This window comes from Saimiri boliviensis, chromosome 12, assembly GCF_048565385.1.
Source record: "Saimiri boliviensis isolate mSaiBol1 chromosome 12, mSaiBol1.pri, whole genome shotgun sequence".
NCBI classification, from domain to species: Eukaryota; Metazoa; Chordata; class Mammalia; order Primates; family Cebidae; genus Saimiri; species Saimiri boliviensis.
The window spans coordinates 8,321,307-8,345,126 of record NC_133460.1 but is presented as its reverse complement, the minus strand read 5'-3'; the positions used below and the strand labels follow the sequence as shown (position 1 = coordinate 8,345,126).

The 23,820-nt window shown below is 45.7% G+C and overlaps 1 protein-coding gene across 3 annotated transcripts in view; it reads left to right on the top strand.

Annotated features, from left to right (window-relative positions):
• CLUAP1 (clusterin associated protein 1) overlaps positions 1-23,820 on the top strand; it is a 43,586-nt gene that overhangs the window by 13,673 nt on the left and 6,093 nt on the right. For all 3 annotated transcript variants that reach the window (XM_039477845.2, XM_003928466.4, XM_039477846.2), the window contains 6 exons: positions 2,650-2,745; positions 6,179-6,262; positions 10,421-10,554; positions 14,602-14,743; positions 17,787-17,859; positions 21,879-21,986. In XM_039477845.2, coding sequence (XP_039333779.1) covers positions 2,650-2,745; positions 6,179-6,262; positions 10,421-10,554; positions 14,602-14,743; positions 17,787-17,859; positions 21,879-21,986 — 637 coding nt within the window. The remainder of the gene's footprint in view (positions 1-2,649; positions 2,746-6,178; positions 6,263-10,420; positions 10,555-14,601; positions 14,744-17,786; positions 17,860-21,878; positions 21,987-23,820) is intronic.

Genomic DNA, 23,820 nt, shown 5'->3' with positions numbered 1-23,820 from the left:
GAGGTGGGGAGGCATCAGCACACAGATGATATTAAAGCCTTGAGGATAGAAGCAGAGCCAGCAGAAAAGAAAGGGGGTCCAGGAATGGAACTCCGACTGACTCCACTGTTGAGAAGCGGGGAAGGGGACAGACTCCTGCAAAGAAGTTTGGGGATGTGCTGCCAGGAAAGGAAGAAAAGCAGGTAGAACCAGAGCAAGCTGGATCCTGGAGGACCAAGGAGGGAAGCAAGCCATCAGCTGCAAGTGAAGAGGGAGAGTTGTTGCTGGTGGCTTGAAGGTGAGAGCCAGGGCTGAGCGCGGTGGCTCACGCCTGTAATCCCAGCATTTTGGGAGGCCGAGGCGGGTGGATCACAAGGTCAAGAGATTGAGACCATTCTGGTCAACATGGTAAAACCCCGTCTCTACTAAAAATACAAAAATTAGCTGGGCATGGTGGCACGTGCCTGTAATCCCAGCTACTCAGGAGGCTGAGGCAGGAGAATTGCCTGAACCCAGGAGGCGGAGGTTGCGGTGAGCCGAGATCACACCATTGCACTCCAGCCTGGGTAACAAGAGCGAAACTCCGTCTCAAAAAAAAAAAAAAAGAAAAAGAAAGTGAGAGCCAGAAGGTGGGGATTAGAGTTGTCCACGAGAGAGGGAGAGGGAGCAGAGCAGGGAGACGTTTATGTTTGGGCTCCTTAGAAGAGTTAGCATATTCCAGGAAGAAGGGGCGACACGCACATCTTAAGAAAGAAGCCTGTGTGAAGGACTCAGTGCTAAATCCTCATCGTGGTTGTCATCGCCTTCCTGGCAACAGCTGCCCGCTCTGTGGAGCCCAGAATCATTGTAAGTCCTTAGTGGGTGCTGCCCCACTGGAGCCTCTCCAGGCTTGTGGAGGAAAGTCTGAGGCAGAGAAGGAGGATGTGGGAGAATGAAACACCATCAGGCTGCTGCAGGAGGATGTGTGTCCCTCAGGCTGCCCCTTCCTGTGGTCACTCCTCTGCTGTCAGGCACACAGTCCAGGTAAGAAGCTTGTCAGCTTTCTCCCAGTTATGCCTCCTTGTTGGCAGTTGCAGTTTGACTTGACATTAGGTTTTTTGGAGAGATCCAGGCATCCTGGAATTCGTCTCATTAGTACTTAGATGATCATTTCCTGACCATGTGTCCTGCAGCCTGTGAGCATGTCACTGGGGAAGCACATGTTTGTGGTCACGTGTCCCTACCAAAGATAGAAGTTGACATGGCCGGGTGCGGTGGCTCAAGCCTGTAATCCCAGCACTTTGGGAGGCCGAGGCAGGTGGATCACACGGTCAAGAGATCGAGACCATCCTGGTCAACATGGTGAAACCCCGTCTCTACTAAAAATACAAAAAGTTAGCTGGGCATGGTGGCGCGTGCCTGTAATCCCAGCTACTCAGGAGGCTGAGGCAGGAGAATTTGCCTGAACCCAGGAGGCGGAGGTTGCAGTGAGCCAAGATTGCGCCATTGCACTCCAGCCTGGGCGACAAGAGTGAAACTCCGTCTCAAAAAAAAAAAAAAAAGTTGACATGAACAGGCTGGTGGTTAAATGTCTGTTAAAAATCTGTGACTGGGCCAGGTGTGGTGGCTCACGTCTGTAACCCTGGCACTTTGGGAGGCTTAGGCAGATGGATCACGAGGTCAGGAGTTCGAGACCAGCCTGGCCAAGATGGTGAAACCCCATCTCTACTAAAATACAAAAATTAGCTGGGCATGGTGGTGGGTGCCTATAATCCTAGCTACTTGGGAGGCTGAGGCAGGAGAATGGCCTAAACTCGGGAGGCGGAAGTTGCAATGAGCTGAGATTGCACCACTGCACTCCAGACTGGGTGACAGAACAAGAGTTCATCTCAAAAAAAAACAAACCAAAAACTGTGGCTGAACATGATGGCTCATGCCTATGATCCCAACACTTTAGGGAGCTGAGGTGGGAGAGCCATTTGAGGCTAGGAGTTAGAGAGCAGCTGGGGCAACATAGCAAGACCCTGTCTCTATTTTTTTTTTGAGACAGAGTTTCACGCTTGTTACCCAGGCTGGAGTGCAATGGCGCGATCTCGGCTCACCGCAACCTCCACCTCCTGGGTTCAGGCAATTCTCCTGCCTCAGCCTCCTGAGTAGCTGGGATTACAGGCACGCACCACCATGCCCAGCTAATTTTTTGTATTTTTAGTAGAGACGGGGTTTCACCACGTTCGCCAGGATGGTCTCGATCTCTTGACCTCGTGATCCACCCGCCTCGGCCTCCCAAAGTGCTGGGATTATAGGCTTGAGCCACCGCGCCCGGCCCCTGTCTCTATTTTTAAAAATCTATTGCTGGCTGGGTGCAGTGGCTCACGCCTGTAATCCCAGCACTTTGGGAGGCCGAGGCAGGCGGATCACGAGGTCAAGAGATCGAGAGCATCCTGGTGAACATGATGAAACCCCATTTCTACTAAAAATACAAAAATTAGCTGGGCGTGGTGGCATGCACCTGTAGTCCCAGCTACTTGGGAGGCTGAGGCAGGAGAATTGCTTGAACCCGGGAGGCAGAGGTAGCAGTGAGCTGAAACTGCGCCACTGCACTCCAGCCTGGCGCCTGGTGACAGAGTGAGATTCTGTCTCAAACAAAAAAATCTGTTGCTGAGGTTTCTGTTTTTGATATTTTCCTTCCAGATTGCAGATTTGAAGGCAGCCAGGCAGCTTGCATCTGAAATCACCTCCAAAGGAGCATCTCTGTATGACTTACTCGGCATGGAAGTAGAGTTGAGGGTAAGCATTGCAGTACTTCCATAACTATGCAGATTTTCTCTTCAGGATTTTCTTTTTCAATTCTGTTTCTCCCTTTTCAGTGGTCTTTTAATGAAATACACCTGGCTGAATGAGCTAACATGTGGAAAGGTGATACAGGATGTTAGCTGCCCTTCCTGCTTCTGGTGGGCACTGGTCTACCTTTAACTTCTTGTTCAGGAACGGCAGGTACATGGCATGTGATGAAGCTGTCCTTGTTATAGCCACTGGCACACTTTATTGACCATGATGCTTTCTTCTGGTGTACTCTGCCTCAGCATTCTTCTCAAAAATTCTCTTTGGAGCTTGCAGTTCCCAGACCTGGCTGCACAGTGCAAATACCCTGGAATCTCTAAAGACTCCTGAAGCCTGGCTTTCACTCTGAGGTCCTCCTTATGGAATGTGACCTGGGCACAGGGAGTTTTCAGATTTTCACAGATGATTCTAACAGCAGAGTTTGAGACCAGCGATCTTGGCGTCAATTCCAGTCAGCTGAAGTTGATGTTGCAATGGAGACTGGTTTGATTTGCAATCCTTATTCCAGCCAATGTCAGCCAAGAAGTATGTGCTATCACCTGCATTTAAGCAGCTATTAAAGAGTGGAGTAGTGTTTATTTTTTATTTTTAAAATTTTGTTATTTTTTTCAGACAGGGTCTCGCTCTGTTGCCCAGGCTGGAGTGTAGTGGCTCGATCTCGGCTCACTGGAACCTTTGCCTCCCAGGTTTCGCAGATTATTCTGCCTCAGCCTCCTGAGTATCTGGGATTACAGGTGCATGTCACTACGCCTGGCTAATTTTTGAATTTTTTTTTTTTTTAATTTGAGACGGAGTTTTGCTCTTGTTACCCAGGCTGGAGTGCAATGGCGCAATCTCAGCTCACCGCAACCTCCGCCTCCTGGGTTCAGGCAATTCTCCTGCCTCAGCCTCCTGAGTAGCTGGGATTACAGGCATGCGCCACCATGCCCAGCTAATTTTTTTTTGTATTGTTAGTAGAGACGGGGTTTCACCCTGTTGACCAGGATGGTCTCGATCTTTTGACCTCGTGATCCACCCGCCTCGGCCTCCCAAAGTGCTGGGATTACAGGCTTGAGCCACTGTGCCCAGCCAATTTTTGAATTTTTAATAGAGATGGGGTTTCATCATGTTGGCCAGGCTGGTCTCAATCTCATGATCTCAAGTGATCCACCTGCCTCAGCCTCCCAAAGTGCTGGGATTACAGGCATGAGCCACTGCTCCAGGCCTAGAGTGGAGTAGTGTTTAATCCTTACCTATAAAGATTTATGGCATTTGAAACTTACATGCTCAGTCTAATACTTTAAGATTAAGTGAATTTCTTTCATTCACTTCCTGTCAGGAGTGCCAGCCATGGCTTCTCCTTCTCACTGCCTTGTCTGTGTTCTGGCATACCCTGGGAGCAAACCGGAAGTGGAAGTCTGGGGAAGAGGGACTTGGGTGCCAGGTTACTATCCCTGCTTATCGTATATTGACTTGGCAGTTACCATCCAGTAAAGTGTGATTGGCAGAACGAAACTGCGACTGATACCTGCTCGCTAATTCAGGTGATGAGTAAGGCAACTCCAGGCTTTCCCTGTGTTCTGTTTGTAGTGCAGTGTTGTTATGTTTATCTGTACATGTCCTTAAGAGACCCAGAGACAGGAGCTGGCCACTTGCTGATTGCCACTGGAGCTGTGGCATTATTGTGAGACTTCACTTCCATCCCACGGGGACTCTTTCAACACCGTCCTGTAAAGAATGATGAAGTAACCAGTGGCCGAACTGTTCCCAAAGAAATCGTGAGACCCTGAATATAGTACTTTTCAAACTCTGTGTGTCGTCATGATCCAAGGAAGAGCCAATGTTTGTTTTTCTTTCACTCGGTAAACATTTACTGAGGAGCAGCATCAGCCACAGGCAAGGCATGAGCTCTGCCTCCGTGACTAAGTCCTCACCCTGCCCTTGCCTGTTCCCACCAGCGTGCAAACATGCACCATAGAGGAAAGGGAGCACACGACCAATGCTGACGCTGTGCTCCAGGAACCTTGTCTTACTCTATTCAGGTTGCTGTAACAAAACGCAATAAGCTGAGTGACTTGTAAATAACAGACGTTTGTTTCTCACAGTTCTGGAGATTGGGAAGTTCTAGATGAAAGCACTAGCAGATTTGGTGTCTGACAAGGGCTCATTCCCCACAGATGGTGCCTTGTTTCTGAGTCCTCACATGGCAGCAGGAGTGAGGGATCTCCCCAGGGTTTCTCTAATGAGGTCACTAATCCTACTCCTGAGGGTGCCACCCTTGTGAGCTAATCATGCGCTAAAGGACTCACCTCCTAACTTCATCACATTGTGGGTTAGAGTTTCAACACATGAATTTTGGGTCACACAGACATTGTCTATAGAAAACCTTATAAATATATCCACATTAAAATCCATGTCTCAGAAGTTTTCAGCACTGATATGATAGTCACACATCTCCCTTGATTGGTTAATGGTTCATGCTAGGGGCAGGGCCATGGTAATTGTTCTTTCCAGTTGTGTTTGTTAGTGATAGGCAACTGAGAGGGACTTCATCCTAAGAAAGATTTTTTTTTTTTTTTGAGACGGAGTTTCACTGTTACCCAGGCTGGAGTACAATGGTGCAATCTCAGCTCACTGCAACCTCTGCCTCCTGGGTTCAGGCAATTCTCCTCCCTCAGCCTCCCTAGTGGCTGGGACTACAGGCGTGTGCCACCATGCCTAGCTAATTTTTGTATTTTTAGTAGAGACGAGGTTTCACCATGTTGACCAGGATGGTCTCGATCTCTTGACCTCGTGATCCACCCGCCTCGGCCTCCCAAAGTGTTGGGATTACAGGCGTGAGCCACCGCGCCCGGCCCCTAAGAAAGATTATAGAAACTGGCAGGGGATCCTGACAGCAAGTTGAACTGTGCTTAGTTTGGGGGTCACCTGGACAGAATCAGGTCAAGAAGCAAATTTGGGGCCAGGCACAGTGGCTCATGCCTGTGATCCTAGCAGTTTGGGAGGCCAAGGAAGGTGGATCACTTGAGCCCAGGAGTTTGAGACCAGCCTGGGCAACAGTGAGACCCTAAATCTATTAAACAAGAACAACAAAAAAGCAGCAGCAGCACATTTCAGAGAAAAGATAATGGATGCTAAGTTCAATTTTGCTCATAGAGTTGGGGGCACATGGGGCCTCTGGCTGAAGAGTAGCACCTTGAGCTCTGGAGAGAGGCTGGATGGGCACTCAGATAGTGGAAGACATTATAGGAGGTGATGGTGGAAGTGTTTTTGCATCAGAGATCCACATTGTAATGAAACTTTGGGTAATCAGTCCATAAGACACATCTAGATTTAGGAGTATTGGTTTTGAGAACTCCTTTTCTGAAAATATATGTAAATGATTTTACTGTTTCCCCAGGAAATGAGAACAGAAGCCATTGCCAGACCTTTGGAAATAAATGAGACTGAAAAAGTGATGAAAATTGCAATAAAAGAGATTTTGGTAAGATGACTTTGCCTTTATATCATGTTTTTTATGCCTGGGACTCAAAAATACTCATTTCTTGTTTGTACAAGACAGAGCAAGCCAGGCTTAGTAACAAGGGATGTGTTAGTGGGGAAATGAAAAATTTAGAGGACATTTGAGCCTACCTAGGTCACTTATTATCCTTTTTTTCCCCCCGTTATAAATAAGAACGTCTTCTCATGTTATTAAAAATTCATCAGTTTCAGTAATTTGATAATTTTAAATTCTTCAATAATTTTAAATAAATAATGCTCTGTTTTATTTTGTTTACTCAATTCCTCACTGATTAGTATTTAAATGATTTCACGGTTTTCTAAATTTTAAACAGCACTGTAGTAAGTCGATGGATCACCATTGTTTACTGCTCACCCACATCAATTACTCTCTCATCTATAAGCAGTCAGTTGGAAGGCAAATCGTGAGGATGACTCTAGACTCAGATTGCTTGGGTTTGAATTCTGCTGTGTGATCTTAGGCAAGTTACTTAACCTCTCTGTGCCTCGCTTTCCTTATCTGTAAAATGGTAGGAACTGCAGTGCCAACTGTATGGGGTCCTTATAAACATTAATCACCACAGGGCATATCAAGCCTCATCTCTGATCCACAATAGACCTTCAGTCATCATTGGTGATTTATTTTACTCAGTAGACACAGATGACAGGGGCCCCTGTGTAAATTTGGAATAGGCATAAAATAAGAATTTGCTGTGAGTTGTAAAAAGTTCTAAAAATCATAGGCTTTTAAAGTATCAAATTAAATAAGTTAGAGTAATTAATTTTATGGTATAATAGCATGAAATAGGGAACCATGAGTTCTCACTGGCATGAAAAAATAACATGAGTATTGAAAGCTGAGGAGGAGCAGGTCATTTCATGCAGTTTCAAAGTAGCTTTCCACGAAGTACTGTTTTTTTTCCTTTCGTTTTGAGACAGAGTCTCGCTCTGTTGCCCAGGTTGGAGTACAGTGGCACAACCTCAGCTCACTGTGACCTCTGCCTCCCGGGTTCAAGTGATTCTCATGCCTTAGCCTCCTGAGTAGCTGGGATTATTGGCGCACACCACCATAACCGGCTAATTATTGTACTTTTATTTATTTATTTGTTTGTTTATTTTTGAGATGGTATCTCACTCTGTCGCCCAGGCTGGAGTGCAGTGGCGCCATGTCAGCTCACTGCAATCTCTGTCTCTTGGGTACAAGCAATTCTCGTGCCTCAGCCTTCCAAGTATCTGGGATTACAGGCGTGTATCACCCAGCTAATTTTTGTTGTTTTTTTTTTAGTAGAGATGGGGTTTCGCCATGTGTGGCCAGGCTGGTCTCAAACTCCTGACTTCAGGTGATCTGCCTGCCTTGGCCTCCCAAAGTGCTGGGATTGCAGTCATGAGCCACCATGCCTGGCCCACAGAATACTTATTAATTACAGAGGGGAGTCGAGTCTCAGGGAGAAGCCTGTCAGTTACCCCCTTAATCAAGTGATCAAAGTGAACATCATTACAGAACAAATCAAAACTACGCGTGCCTTGTTACGATGTGGTCACTTGTGAGTGTTCCTGCCAACGATGCATACCTGGCTTTAATGAGACAAAGCCGGATTGAGCGGCATTCTACAGACTAACCAGGCTGTACACTCCCAAAGGGAAAAGGTCCTGACAGTCAAGGAAACTTGAGGGGCATTTCAGACTGAGGGAGAGGCTATGGAGATGTGATGACAGGACACATAGGTGGCTCCTGTCTGCTGTTGGGACCTCACAGGGGCAAGTGGGGACAGTGGAATGGGGCTGGGGTTAGATGGTGGTAGTGTGTCAGTACCGGCTTCCTGTTTTGATTGTATTCTGAGAATGTAGGAGAAAGTCCTTATTTGTAAGAAATATACAGTAAAGTATTCAGGGTGTTGGAACATCTGGTCAGCAACTTCCTGTCACCTAGGTTGGGAAAAACGCTTTATATTTTACAACAGCTTTTCTGTAAATTTTAGATTGTTTCTAAATTTAAAAATTAAAAAAAAAATTATATTCTTATGCTTGCTAGTGTTCTAACTGAATCAGGTGAACACGGCATCAATCTGCCCTTAGCACGAATATGTTAAAAGTAGAACACCCAAGAGAGGGCAGGGTTCGTTTCTTATAGACATCTCTCTCTTTTTTTTTTTTTTTTGAGACGGAATTTCGCTCTTGTTACCCAGGCTGGAGTGCAATGGCGCGATCTCGGCTCACCGCAACCTCCGCCTCCTGGGTTCAGGCAATTCTCCTGCCTCAGCCTCCTGAGTAGCTGGGATTACAGGCACACGCCACCATGCCCAGCTAATTTTTTTTTTTTTTTTTTTGATACGGAGTTTCACTCTTGTTACCCAGGCTGGAGTGCAATGGCACGATCTCGGCTCACCGCAACCTCCGCCGCCTGGGTTCAAGCAATTCTCCTGCCTCAGCCTCCTGAGTAGCTGGGATTACAGGCACGCACCACCATGCCCAGCTAATTTTTTGTATTTTTAGTAGAGACGGGGTTTCACCATGTTGACCAGGATGGTCTCGATCTCTTGACCTCGTGATCCACCCGCCTCGGCCTCCCAAAGTGCTGGGATTACAGGCTTGAGCCACCGCGCCCGGCTCTTATAGACATCTCTTAAGACACCTTGCATTGTTGGAAAATACCTATGATGTTTGATCATTCTAAAAACAAAACAAAAACAAAAACATGGGTACTTAAAAGGGGTTAGGAAGTATAGGTCATTTATTTCGGAAACCAGGGAAAATTGTTTATACAGCTGTTTTGGACTATGGATGTTTCTTGTTTGAGAAACAGGTATGTTTAAGGTCAGATAAGTTCACTAGGCTTTAATCTGACTTTGGTTCAGGGAAATAGTTGCCGTTAACTCAAGTTGCTCTGAAAGGAGACACACCTTTCTTCCTGTGAGGGTGAACTCACATTTGTCCTGGGGGCTTTAAGACACTTAAAGCAAATGGATAAGGATATGATTATTTTAATCAAAGTATCTTAGAAATGCTTAGTGTACTTAGACCAAAAAAATCAGACCATAAATGCATTGTCGATAACAGTGGCTGCTTCCAAAACACACCATCTCTGAGAATCATGGAGAGCGTCTGGGCTTCTTAGGCCATTTCTCTGTGGAGCCCATAGCTTTTCAGAGACCTGCAGGAAAACAGTGAGTAACCTGTTTATGGGATGCTACCCATAGGCAAAGTGCCCCATCTTGGCCATTCGGAACTTAATGCAGGGCTGGAAAGCGAGAACCCGGTGAGGCAGTTGCATGCCCAACTGGGTGGCAGTCCAGATTTCTCATGAAGAGATCGGAGCTCTGAAGCAAGGCATGCGACCTGGCCGGCCATCAGACAAGACGCGTGTGAAGCCAGTGCGCTGCCTATGACTGCTCGCTTCAGATGAACCGTGGAGCCTTGCGTCACCGTCAGTGGCCTTGTGTCCCCTCTCCCTTCCTTACTCAGCCTCTGTTGCCTAAGGGCCTCTGTCCGACTGTTGCCCTGGGCCCCTTCCAGAGCTGGCGCATACCAGTGTGGTCAGTGCCACTGCAGGAGCTGCTTCTGTACTGACTTCAGAGTGCTTTCTCCTTTTTTTTCAGTCTGTAGTCAAGTTTCTCTTGTCAGGGAGAGGGAAGAGGACCTTCTCTCAATGCCAGCAGGTGGTGGGGCAGGGCTGAGACCAGCTGTTGCTTTCTCTCCCTTCCTCGTAGAGCAGTACTTGGCGTGCTTGTATTCTGTAACTCGGGTGTTTACAACTAGGGGCATGGCCTGAATGTTAAGGCAGACTGACTGTCCAGAGTAATGTGTACCTTGTTGTAGCCAAGCGAGCCAGACAGAAGACTGCCGTCCTCTCTACCTTGACCAGGACGCTCTTCTTTCCATCTTCACTTCTTTCCCTCGGCAGAAACATCTGCTTTTCATGGGGGTGGAGAAGAAAAGATAACTTTTTCTGGACCTGCGTGACATTCTCCCTGTAACTAGTGGGTTAAGTGAGTCATTGCTTGGGGAAGTGTCTGCTTTATTTGTTTGCTTTTGTGTTTGTTTAGCGTAATGTTGCTATGCCTGAAGAGTTCCAAAATTCTTCTAAGAGTTAGGATGGCTGTTTTTATTGCCACATTGTCTCATTATTTCCTATTAAATATAGACACAGGTTCAGAAGACTAAAGACCTGCTCAATAATGTGGCCTCTGATGAAGCTAATTTAGAAGCCAAAATTGAAAAGAGAAAATTAGAACTGGAAAGAAATCGGAAGCGTCTAGAGACTCTGCAGAGTGTCAGGTAGGTATGAACACTTGGAGAATGAATAGAAAGATGTCCCGGAAAGTTAAAACAAACTGGGCATGGTGGCTCGTGTCTGAAATCTCAGCTACTTGTGAGAATGGGGTGGGGGGTTCTTTTGACCCCAAGGGTTTGAGACCAGCCTGGGCAGCATAATGAATCCCCATCTCTAAAAATTTTAAAAATTAGCTAGATATGGTGATACACACCTGTAGTCCCAGCTACCTACTTGGGATGCTGAGGCAGGAGGATTGCTTGAGCCCAGGAGGTTGAGGGTGCAGTGAGTTATGATTGCATCACTGCACTCCAGCCTGAGCAACAGAATGAGCCCCTGACTCTAAAGGGAAAAAAAAAAAAGTTAGAACAAAGACTAAGAGAATAGAATGTGATCTAACTCTTCTGAACTGATGAAAAAAGCCTTACGTAAGGATATCTTCACCTCAGAATGTACATGTGTTGCCTGTCGTAACAAGCAGATGGCTAAACTCATTCTCTTTACTGCTTGCAGTATGTCTGGAAAACCACTTAATGCTTTCACTGCCCTTTAAGCTTTTACAGCTTCTTGGAACTCAAGGCAGAGTAAGTGAATCCAGACGGGGAAATCCAGACTTGCTCTTCTAAGAGCTTGCCATAAATTAGATAGAAACAGAAACATACTCCTGCCCTTTTTTTGGCATAGATTTGAGGCTTTATTTAAACCTTGATCATTCTTCATCAGTCAGTAATTCATCTTTCTTCCTACTTTACCTCATTGGAAATGTATTTCTCGGGAATACCGATGGAGAATAGTGGCACCTCTTCAGTGTGTTCCTCGAGTTTCTGGGGTTCTCTCTCTTCTCTTCCTCGTTCTGTGCCTCTTTCCTTTGCTGTGTCTTCGTCTTTTCCTCCCCCATGCTGCTGCTCTTTCTCCCTTTTCATTCTCCCTTTATTTTTCTTTCTCTCTTGGCTCCTTCCTCTTCCCAGCTGCCGCCTCTGCTTGAATGTGTTTTGCCTATTTGGATGTTGGTGGCTGGCTCCACCCTGGCCGCTATCCTGAGGTCTGTGGGGAGCCAGCACCTGGAAGCAACCACAGGGAGCGGCCACGCTCCTCCCCACCCACTGCAAGGCCCAGGCCCTTCCTTCCCCTCCTGAAACCAGTGCTTTACCTCTGGACCCTCATGGAAGAAAAAAAAAAAAAAAGTCAGTACCACGAGATAGATTTATCTGGTTGACACATTCCATCTTTAAAGCATCAATTCATTTTTGTTAAGCTACAAATCCTTTTAACAGAAAAGTCTCTTTGTTTTGCTTCAGTTCAAAAGATTATAATTATTTCTTAGTTTATCTGCTTATATTTTTAAAAGAGTAGAGTTTTCCCTTTAAGGTCAATAATAAGAAAAAAAAAAAGTTAGCCGGGCGCGGTGGCTCAAGCCTGTAATCCCAGCACTTTGGGAGACCGAGGCGGGTGGATCATGAGGTCAAGAGATCGAGACCATCCTGGTCAACATGGTGAAACCCTGTCTCTACTACAAATACAAAAAATTAGCTGGGCACGGTGGTGCGTGCCTGTAATCCCAGCTACTCAGGAGGCTGAGGCAGGAGAATTGCCTGAGCCCAGGAGGCGGAGGTTGCGGTGAGCCGAGATCGCGCCATTGCACTCCAGCCTGGGTAACAAGAGCGAAACTCCGTCTCAAAAAAAAAAAAAAAAGAAAGAAAGAAAAAGTTCACCAAACCAGTTGAAATCGATTTTTATGTTTTTTTTGTTGTTGTTGTTTTTTTTCTGAGACAGAGTTTCATTCTTGTTGCTCAGGCTGGAGTGCAGTGGCATGATCTCAGCTCACTACAACCTCCACTTCCCTGGTTCAAGCAATTCTCTTCCTTCAGCATCCTGAGTAGCTGGGATTATAGGCATGGCACCACCATGCTCAGCTAATTTTTGTATTTTTAGTAGAGATGTGGTTTCACCACGTTTGCCAGGCTGGTCTTGAACTCCTGACCGCAGGCGATCTGCTTGCTTCAGCCTCCCAAAATGATAGGATTACAGTGCCTGGTCTTTTTTTTTTTTTTTTTTTTTTTTTTTTTTTTTTTTTTTTTGAGATGAAGTCCCGCTCTGTTGCGGGATTATGTACAGTGATCTTGACTGACTGTAACCTCCCCCTACCAAATTCAAGCAGTTCTCTGCCTAAGCCTCCCAGATACCTGGGATTACAGGTGCCCACCACCACACCTGGCTAATGTTTTGTGTTTTTAGTAGAGATGGGGTTTCACCATCTTGGGCAGGCTGATCTTGAACTCCTGACCTTGTGATCCACCTATCTCCACCTCCCAAAATGTTGAGATTACAGGCATGAACCACTGTACCTGGCCTTTTAAAAAAAAATTTTATTGTTTAAAAACCTCGCCAGGCGTGGTGGCTCAAGCCTGTAATCCCAGCATTTTGGGAGGCCGAGGCGGGTGGATCACAAGGTCGAGAGATTGAGACCATCCTGGTCAACATGGTGAAACCCTGTCTCTACTAAAAATACAAAAAATTAGCTGGGCATGGTGGCGCGTGCCTGTAATCCCAGCTACTCAGGAGGCTGAGGCAGGAGAATTGCCTGAACCCAGGAGGCGGAGGTTGCGGTGAGCCGAGATCGCGCCATTGCACTCCAGCCTGGGTAACAAGAGCGAAACTCCGTCTCAAAAAAAAAAAACCTCTTTAGGCTGGGCACAGCGGTTCACTCTGTAATCCCAGCACTTTTGAGAGGCCAACGTGGGCAGATCACTTGAACTCAGGTTCAAGAGTCAGCCTGGGCAACATGGCTAAACCTCACGTCTACAAAAAATATAAAAAATAGCCAGGCCATGATGGCACATGTCTGTAGTCCCAGCTACTTGGGGGCCTGAGGCAGGAGGGTCGCTTGATCCCAGGCATTTGATGCTGCAGTGAGCCATGATCGCATCACTGCACTCTAGCCTGGGTGACAAAGTGAGACCCTGTCTCAAAAAAACAAAACAACAGCTTTAATTTATAACAGCCTATGGTCCCCTTTTTAGAGGACTGCTTAAAATTTGTAATATCCTGACAGTAGAACATTATTATTATTATTTTTGAGATGGAGTCTCACTCTGTCACCCAGGCTGGAGTACAGTGGTGCAGTCTCAGCTCATTGTAACCTACGCCTCCTGGATTCAAGCGATTCTCCTGCCTCAGCGTCCCAAGTAGCTGGGATTACAGGCATGTGCCACCACACCCAGCTAATTTTTGTGTTTTTAGTAGAGACGAGGTTTCACTATGTTGGCCAGGCTGGTCTCATACTCCTGACCTCAGGTGATCCGCCCACCTACGCCTTCCAAAGTGCTAGGATTACAGGTGTGATCCACTGTGTCCGGCCTACAGTAGAACATTATACCCAAATAAGATAATTATATGTATTTAATTTGTTGATTTTGAGAGATGTGTCTGGAATGTGATTTTTTTGTCTTTAGAGATGGGGTCTGGCTGTGTCACGCAGGCTGGAGGGCTAGGGTGCCATGGCTAGGTCAGAGGATCCTCACTCACTGCAGTCTCGAACTCCAGGGCTCAAACCTCCTCCTACCTCAGCCTCCCAAAGTGCTAGGGTTACAGATGTGAGCCGCTGTGCCCGGCCTGATTATTTTTAACTCTATTGACATTATGCTATATTGAAATGAAAAAAAGGTTATAAAACTTCTTGGTATATTTAATTTTAGTTTAAAATGCATTCCTATCTATATTTATGCATAGAAAAGTCTGGAGCGATACGTGTCAGATATCAAGCGCTTATACTTGGTGATGGAATTATTAGTAATTTTTACATCATTCTTCATACTTTCAGGATTATTTCAGGTTTTTACAAAGAGCACATCTTATGATGAAAAAGAAGTATCTTCATTTTGTGGGGAGGAACAAGAAAGGAAAATATTTTTAAGTAGTTACAAGAATGAAGGACCTTCTCTAATTAAGGGTTTCCAAAGAAAGCCACCATGGAGTTTGGAACTGTGAATACCCATTTCAAACTACTGCATATGAGTTCACCTTTTCATTTTTATTTCATTTGCTTGTTTTAGGCCATGCTTTATGGATGAGTATGAAAAGGTTGAGGAAGAATTACAAAAGCAGTATGACATTTATCTGGAGAAATTTCAAAATCTGACTTACCTGGAACAACAGCTTGAAGACTACCATAGGATGGAGCAAGAAAGATTTGAGGTGAGCTTAGCCTGTCCTCTGTTAGGCCATTCCTTCTGGTGTGTTATTTTGTACTTGGTGACAGGTCATGTTGTTAATATCATTGTGAAAAAAATATCAGGACATTTTGCTTCTCCTTGGTCAGTCTGAGGACTGCTCGTGTAATTCATTTGTTTTGCTGGTAGTGTACCTTCGTGGACTACAGGGCTGTCAAATATTCGGTGCCATGTTCCATCAGATTTAGTCAGTTAATAACTAAGTATAGACAGGGCTGACTTGAGGCCTGTGTGGTTGCATAACACTCTGCCCCTAGAGGAGCCATTGCTTGCTTTCAGGCTCTGTTGTCACAATCTTGAAATTCATAATAATTTCTGAGTGCATTTTATTTTGCACTGATCCCACAAATTATGTAGCTGGTCTCAAGTGCAGATTTAAAAGCTTGCTTGGCTTCAGGAGGCCAAGGTGGGTGGATCACTTGAGGTCAAGAGGTTGAGACCAGCCTGGCCAACATGGTAAAACCCCGTCTCTACTGGAAATACAAAAATTAGCTGGGCATGGTGGCACATGCCTGTAGTCCCAGCTACTCGGGAGGCTGAGGCAGGATAATCGTTTGAACCCAGGAGGCAGAGGTTGCCAAGATTGTGCCACTGCACTCCAGCCTGGACAACAGAGCAAGACTCTGTCTCCAAAAATGAAAAAGCCTGCTCGGTCAGTTCACATAAAGATTTTCAAGGCCAGGTGCTATGGCTTATACCTATAATCCCAGCATTTTGAGAAACTTAGGCAGGAGGATCACTGGAACCCAGGAGTCCAAGACCAGTTTAGGCAACATAGTGAGACCCTGTCTCTACAATGAAGGAAAAAGAAATTAGCTGGGCTTGGTGTTGCATACCTGTGTTCCCATCTACTTGGGAGGCTGAGATGGGAGGATTGCTTGAGCCTGGGAGTTTGAAATTGCAGTGAGCCATGGTCATGCCACTGCACTCCAGCTTGGTTGACAGAGCAAGACTCTGTCTCAGAGAAAAAAAAAAAAAAGAACCAGGCATGGTAGCTCACTCCTATAATCCCAGCACTTTGGGAGGTTGAGGCGGGTAGATCACTTGAGGTCAGGAGTTTGAGACCAGCCTGGCCAACATGGTGAAACCCTATCTCTACTAAAAATACAAAAATTAGCTGGGCGCAGTGACGGGCGCCTGTAGTCCTAGCCACTCAGAAGGCTAAGGCAGGAGAATCACTTGAATCTGGGAGGTGGAGGTTACAGTGAGCTGAGATTGCACCACTGTACTGTAGCCTGGATAACAGAGCAAGACACCATCTCAAAAAAAAGATCTTCAAGTCCTGGTTAATTAAATCACTAAAATAGCTCATTAGAGATTGTTTTATAAAGAGGAATTGCAGTTTATTGATTGTGGGAAATATATGTGGCCTTGAACCTGACCAACTGTCTTATAGGTATTTCTCATCCCAATGAGTAAGGCCATTTAGGAAGGACTATTTTATACCCTAGCATGAGCTGATAAATGTGGACTTTAGAGCAAAGGAAATTGAACCAAGTTGTGATCAATTTTTGAATTCCCCTATCCCTTGGGGATACTTCTTCTTAACCATCCAATGGTCATTTAGACTCCATTTTCATGATGAAATTGATCTGCAGCCTCCGTTTCTCATGCCCTTGACAGCTTTTGGTATTAAGGTAATGCTAGGCTTCTTACAAGCCTGGGCATTTGAGTTGGGCAGAGCTGTTTTGTCATCCAGGAGGGCTAACTGGGAGTCCCTAATGCATCTGTGTGGACACATGTCATCTTGGCGAGGAATTCGTTACTAGCATTACTCGGTGCCACAGGCAGGCCATGGAGAAACGATATAGGACAGGCATATTTTGAGGGCACTGGAAAGAGTCTGGAGTTTAGAACATTTTAAACATTTGGGTACCTGGGAAAGGACAGTCAAGGGCAGTGCAAAGAAATCTTGGCCATTTTGTTGTATCATCCGGGGCCACCTCTGGGTTCAGAGAACAAACCAAACAGTATGCCTCAGAATGGTGGGTAGGTGGCCTTGGTAACGTCCAAGGGAGCCCCTCTACCCTACCTCTTCTTCAACAAGTACATCGCTTTTTCTCCTATGTACTTTCACTCTCTGTCCTTAGAATACCTGTTACCTTGAGATACTCCATGCCTAAAACACAGTGCTTTATTTTTACTGTTTAGAACAAAAATATTTAAAAGCCAGTTTTCTCCCTCCCTCCCTCCATGTCTGTCTCTGTCTCTCTGTCTTTCTCTCTCTGTTTCTCTCTCTGTCTCTATGTCTATCTCTTATCTCTACCTCTATGGCTATCTCTCTGTCTCTTTCTCAATAGGGTCTCACTCTGTTGCCTGCTACTCTGTCTGGAACACAGGCTGTAGCTCACTGTAGCCTCAGACCTCCTGGGCTCAAGTGATCCTCCTTGCCTTGGCCTCCCAAAGCACGGGGGTTACAGGTGTAAGCCACCATGCCCAGCCCCCATTCTCTTTTCTTGATAATTAGGGCCACATTTTATGACCTGAGATATTTCCTCCTCCTGTCCCTACCCCAGGAATTAAAATTAGCATTTCTTTCTTTCTCTTCCCATCTTGATCTGTTCCATCATTGAGCATCTTTTGAGCTGAAATCTGAAGGCAGGGCAGGGAAAATAAATGATAAAATCTGTATGTCTCTTTTTCCTAAAGTTATATGTGTCTGTTCTGTGTCCCCAGGCCATCCAGGCACATGTGGGCATTTAACTCTCCTCAGAAGCAGGGACATGCAGTTGGAGAAGCATGGGGGTGAGGCAGCTGCTTCACTCTGGGCGCCCCCGTCCACCAGGCCACCAGGTGACCTGACAGAGAGAGAGCAACAAGTTTTGGAACACTGGAGTTGCCCAGGCAGTGTTAATTCTCTTCCCCTTCCTTGAGTTTAGCTCTTTTCTTGTTCTGTAGCACAAACTTAGCAGTCCTTACACAACAGAGTATTAGGTGTAAGAGTGAAGAAGATTAGAACAGTCCAGAAAAGGGCCATCTCTCCTCAGTCTGTTTTTCCTCTTCCACAGGAGGCTAAAAACACTCTCTGCCTGATACAGAACAAGCTCAAGGAGGAAGAGAAGCGCCTGCTCAAGAGTGGAAGTAAGGCTGGGCTTTGTAGACAAGCCGTTTACTCTGTACTAGCGGTTTTCAGCCTTGAAATATATGTATATTTTAAAATATGTATTTTCTTCTTTAAGTTTTTTCAGCTTTTTTTTTTTTTTTTTTTTTTTTTTTTTTTTTTTTTTTACTGTGGTAACAACACTTTATATCTTCAGTTTTGGAAAGCATAATAAATTGTTGACCATAGGGGCAAAAATATTTTCAGAAGGCAATTTCCTCACAGCTTCTGTATTGGGTAGCATTGTATTCCCTCAAGAGTCTGGTTTAAATACAGCATTTAAAACACATTTCTTTCTTGTGCCAATTAACATAGCATTTTCCCCTGTTTAAATGATAGTTTGAATTATATATGATACGTAACTGTAAGAAAATGTGGTCCCAGAGGTGTGTAGTGTTCTGTATTTTGGGGCTGACTGATAGCATTGGGATGCGGTGCAGGCAGAGGGGCCACTCGCTTCGTGATGGTCCCAACACTGCTGAGATGCTCCTCATAATCCAGAATGGCTCAACAAGACACTCACCTGGAGAAACACAGGGTTACGTCCATACAAGGCCTCGATTCCGGGAAGGAGTGCTGCCTGTGACCAGTCAGATTCTCTTATCCATGAACTCAGTGTCAAGTCTGTGTCGGGAGCCAGTAGCAGCCAGGCAGGGTCTTCCTCCTGAATTGGTGGCCTTGTTGCACGAGGTTCCTCCTCCTCTTCCTGATTGCTCTCTCTTTTCTTCTTGGTGAAATACTCTATTTGCTCTCATGTTGAGGACAGCATACTTGAGGCATCAGGCCCACACACGCGCTTCCTCCCATGCATGCTCTTTCTCTCTCTGTTTCTCTTTCTTTGCCATTTCCCTTGTTTCTCTCGTTTTGCCCGTTCTGTGACTCTATCATCTGAATCTCAGGAAACCCCGGTGGAAGAATAGGGACTGCTGGGAAATCCTCCAGGAACAGGGTTAGGAAATTTGAAGGGCCTGTCTAGCCAAAGCTGCCCTCCCCTTTTTTAATTCCTTGTCAGCCAGAAGAGTGTGAGGTAGCCCGCAGTGATGAGCCTGCATGGGGTTATCCCTTCTGAGAGGCCCAGCTCATATAAGAGCCCTGGTTGGTTCCTTGCATCCCATTCTTTCCCTGGGCCAGGGTGCTGAGACCTACCATGCTGATCTTGCTTTATTCTTTTGAACTCACACTTTAATTTGGTGATGTGTAGGTCTGTGATCTCTTGAGGGACAAAGACACATGAGCATATGTGATTCAGTTTTCTCAGAAAAATAATTTCTAATTTAAATAAACATAATGAAGGGTAGCACTTAATTATCTTGGGGTGGACAAAGAAGTTAGGAAAATCTTTATGCAGGACCATTTTCAGTTCTGTTCATCCTGAATTTCTGAAGATGCTATTTGATTCATCTTTGCTTTCCTGCACATGTGGGATTGTGGTGCAGAGTTTTGGGATCAGTGGGGAAATATAGAAATGAGGACTTTGTGACTTTTTCTCCATCTATGAAAGACTCCTCTGAACAGAAAATTTAGTGGTGCATAAACTTGAAGTAAGGGCAAGAATGAACAAAAGCCAAAAGCTCAAAGAGATCCTCTTGTTCCATCTGTTCTGCAGACAGCAGATTGAATCCAACACAGTTTTTGTTATTTTTGGGGTTCTTGCTGTGTTGCCCAGGCTGGAGTTGACTGTCTGCTCAAGTCCTGGGCTCAAGCAGTCCTCCTGCCTCAGTCTCCAGAATAGCGGGGACTACAGGCATGCGCCACCATGTCCAGCCTCAACAAAGTATTATTATCTGTTCTGGATGCTGAGGATGTATCGGTGGACAAAAGACAGGAATCTTTGCCTTAACTGATTTTATATTCCAGTAAGAGGAGAGAAACAGTGAGCACTGAGCTGTATGTTGGAAGGGGAATACTGCTGTGGGGGAAACGTAGAATGAAAAAGGATGGGGTGGGGAAATGGATGATAGAATTGCAGTTTTAAGTGGAGTCAGGGTAGGCCTCACTGAGGAGATGCTACTTGAGCTAAGACTAAGTCGGTGGAGCTGGAGAGAAAGGAGAAAGCAGATGAGGAAAGCTCCCAAAAACTTGGTCGCCCAGGTGAGGAGATGCGTTTGGCTGAGTGAGGAAATGTGTGAACCACAGGACTCCAGCCAGGCAGGTCAGGTGAGCTGGAAGGTGGGTCACATGCTTGAAGTGGTCCCATCTGATGGATACCATCTTTATTTAAAGTGGGATGTGAATTCATCTGGGATTCGGTGATAGAGTTTGTTTGGCATAAGGGACTTGAGGAAGAGAGAAAGTTTGAGACGTGGGGTGTAGAAAAAAGAGGTGGTCAGAGATAGGAGAATGCCATCAGGGCCTCAGAGAGCAGCATGGCCAAGTGCTTTGTTCAGATATCCTGTAATAAAAGCCAGAAGCATCTCATCTGCCCGCTGTCCCTCTAAACCTCATTGCTGGTGGCAAATTTGTTACTGTGCCCTATGCAGGATTCAGCACTGTGGCATTAGGAACTTCCTTTTTTTTCTTCATTAATATTTCTCTCCCAATGTTGGCCAGGCTGGTCTTGAACTCCTGACCTCAGGTGATCCGCCCACCTTAGCCTCCGAAGTGCTGGGATACAGGCGTGAGCCACCGCCCCCAGCCATATTACCCTCTTGTAGCAGAGGCAAAGCAAAGCCTTTTGGCAGACTAACAATTACTGTTCTTCCAGACTAACTTCTGAATCAGTCATCAGAACAGCAACTGCAGGCTCCTCCAAGTCCATCATTACAAAACCTTTGTGGCTCCCTGGGTGCAGAGAACTCAGGTGGCAGGCAGTGAAAGGTCTTTCTCCCTGCAGTGGAGACTCCTTCTGTAGGTTCCATTTAGGAAATATTCAGCCTGTGGGTACAGGACTCCAAAGAATGTATTTAAAAAAGTAATATAAAGAGCTGTTCCATTGAAAATGACTTTGGGGCTAGGTGCAGTGGCTCACACCTGTAATCCCAGCACTTTGGGAGGCCAAGGTGGGCAGATCACAAGGTGAAGAGATCAAGCCCATCCTGACTAACATGGTGGTGCCCTGTCTCTACTAAAAATACAACAAATTAGCTGGGCGTGGTGGCACATGCCTGATGTCATAGCTACTCAGGAGGATGAGGCAGGAGAATCGTTTGAATCCTGGAGGTGGAGGTTGCAGTGAGCCAAAATTGTGCCACTGCATTCCAGCCTGGGTGACGGAGTGAGACTCTGTCTCAAAAAAACGAAAGAAAGAAAATTACTTTGAAAAAATCTATCTGTATGGTGGGATTTGCCCCAGGGGAGAACATCGAATCACCAGCTTTCACTGCCAGTCACTAGGATCACCCTCCTCAGGGGAGCCTCACTGGTGCCATTCCTACCCTGGTCTCCTGCCTGCAGGCTTTTTTGTTACCTTTTTAGCAGACTCCACTTCCTCATCTTTGTCACGATCTAGGAGCTCTAGTTCTGGTAACACAGCCTAACATTGGACAGAGAATGGGTTTTTCCCTGAACTAACCAAGCACTTGACAGCTGGATATTCAGTTTTTACAATCTCAGATTTCCTTCAAGGGCTTCCACACAATTAGCTTGAAAACTATCATCTTCCTGAAAGTCTTTGCAGAGAATATGTAAAGACCTCACTGGCTGGCACTGACTTCTCTGCACCCAGGGAGCCATGCAGGTTTTGGAAGGATGGGATTGGAGGAGTCAGCGGTGCTGTTCTGATGACTGTAGTGCTGTTTCTGACTAACATGTCTGACCCACTTTTTTCTTGCTTTGGAAATTTGGAAATTAAAAAAAACACACACACACAACACATCATTGTCCACATTAAGTCTTTACTAAGCATCTACCGGCAAATCCAGAGAGTCTCATGAAATCTAATGCATCTAAAGGAAGGCTAGAAGTACAAATGAATTTTGCACACAAACTTTACTTTGGGCAGAGCTGTTGAGTTGTGATGATGCAGCCACTCCTTTGTTTGGCCTACTTGTGTTTCTGCCAGGTAACGATGATTCGGACGTAGACATCCAGGAGGACGATGAATCCGACAGTGAGCTGGAAGAGAGGCGGCTGTCCAAGCCGCGGACAGCCATGGAGGTGCTCATGCAAGGTAAGCCGGCGTCTTTCGCTGGCCCACCTCCCCGTGCCCTGTTTCACAGAACACCTGGCCAGGACTGGGGCAGGGCTGCTTAGTGTTGAGTCCCACAGGCGCACTATGAATGGATGCTGGAAGCAGCTCTTGCTCCAGGTTTATCCTGTCCTGTTGTGTATGGCTCTTGAACTGTTCAGTGGTCATGTTTGCCCCTAATATTCTTACCTATGATCCCAAGACTAGATGGTTCATATTCATGACTTGGTATTTCTCAGAGAGCCACAGGACACACTGCCTCTGCCACTGAACTATAGTCTCCCTTTTCTGGGTCTTAGACTGCTCTCACTGCAATTATATACCTATTAGGCTGAGAATTAATGCAGAAAGACACTTAAATGAGCATCTCTGCCTTAAAAAAAAAGTTCTTCTAATTTATTTACTCCTTGCAAAACATTCAGGCAACAAGGCTCAGCGCAGTGGCACACACCTTATTCCCAGCTACTCAGGAGGCTGAGACAGGAGGACTGTTTGAGCCCACCCTCGGGGCTTTAGTGCATGATGATTGTGTCTATGAATAGCCATGGCACTGCAGCCTGGGCAACAAAGAGGGTCTCTTAAAACTAAGTTAAAAACAGCCGGGCGCGGTGGCTCAAGCATGTAATCCCAGCACTTTGGGAGGCCGAGGCGGGTGGATCACGAGGTCGAGAGATCGAGACCATCCTGGTCAACAGGGTGAAACCCCGTCTCTACTAAAAATACAAAAAATTAGCTGGGCATGGTGGCGCGTGCCTGTAATCCCAGCTACTCAGGAGGCTGAGGCAGGAGAATTGCCTGAACCCAGGAGGCGGAGGTTGCGGCGAGCCGAGATCGCGCCATTGCACTCCAGCCTGGGTAACGAGCGAAACTCCGTCTCAAAAACAAAAACAAAACAAAACAAAAAACTAAGTTAAAAACAAAAAAAGACTCAGGCAACAAAATTTGTAGAGCTAATGTGCATGCTCTCCTGGAGTCTTCCTCATGTCTCACACCCACCTGGGAGGGCTCATGGCTAGTGGCCAGGGTGGGTGTGTCTTTACAAATTGCCTTTCTGTACATATACATACGAATATACACACATATACATACATACATAGAGATCACCTCAAAAATATGTAACCTATGTGCACCTAGACTGTATGTATGGTTCTGCAGCTTGCTTTTGTTTTTAAAGATTAAATACAATTGGAACTCTTCCTCTGTCAGTAAAATATAGCTCTGCCCCCTACTTTTTTTTTTTTTTTTTTTTTTTTTTGAGACAGAATCTTGGCTCTGTTGCCAGGCTGGAGTGCAGTGCCGTGATCTCTGTTTACTACAACCTCCATCTGCTGGGTTCAAGCGATTCTCCTGCCTCAGCCCCCAAGCAGATGGGATTACTTACAGGCACCCACCACCACGCCCGGCTAATTTTTTGTATTTTTAGTAGAGATGGAGTTTCGCTGTGTTGACCAGGCTAATCTTGAATTCCTGACCTTGTGATCCACCTGCCTCAGCCTCCCAAAGTGCTAGGATTACAGGCGTGAGCCACCACACCTGGCCTGCCCCTTACTTTTTAATGGCTATATCATATTCCTAGCACGACTGTACCCATGATGTACATTCTCATATTGATATTTATTTCCCTTCGTTTCCTTGTATGTCCAGCTTTCTGTATGTCTGTATATTTTTAGGTTGCATCATTAAAAGGCAAAGTCTTAGGTCAAAGGTTCTGTAAATTTTTATTTTAATACTATAAAATTGTCTTATATTTGCCATTAAAAATAATTCTTATCTACCACCTGTTAATGTTTGGAGCACAGTTGCATTTTTGTGTATG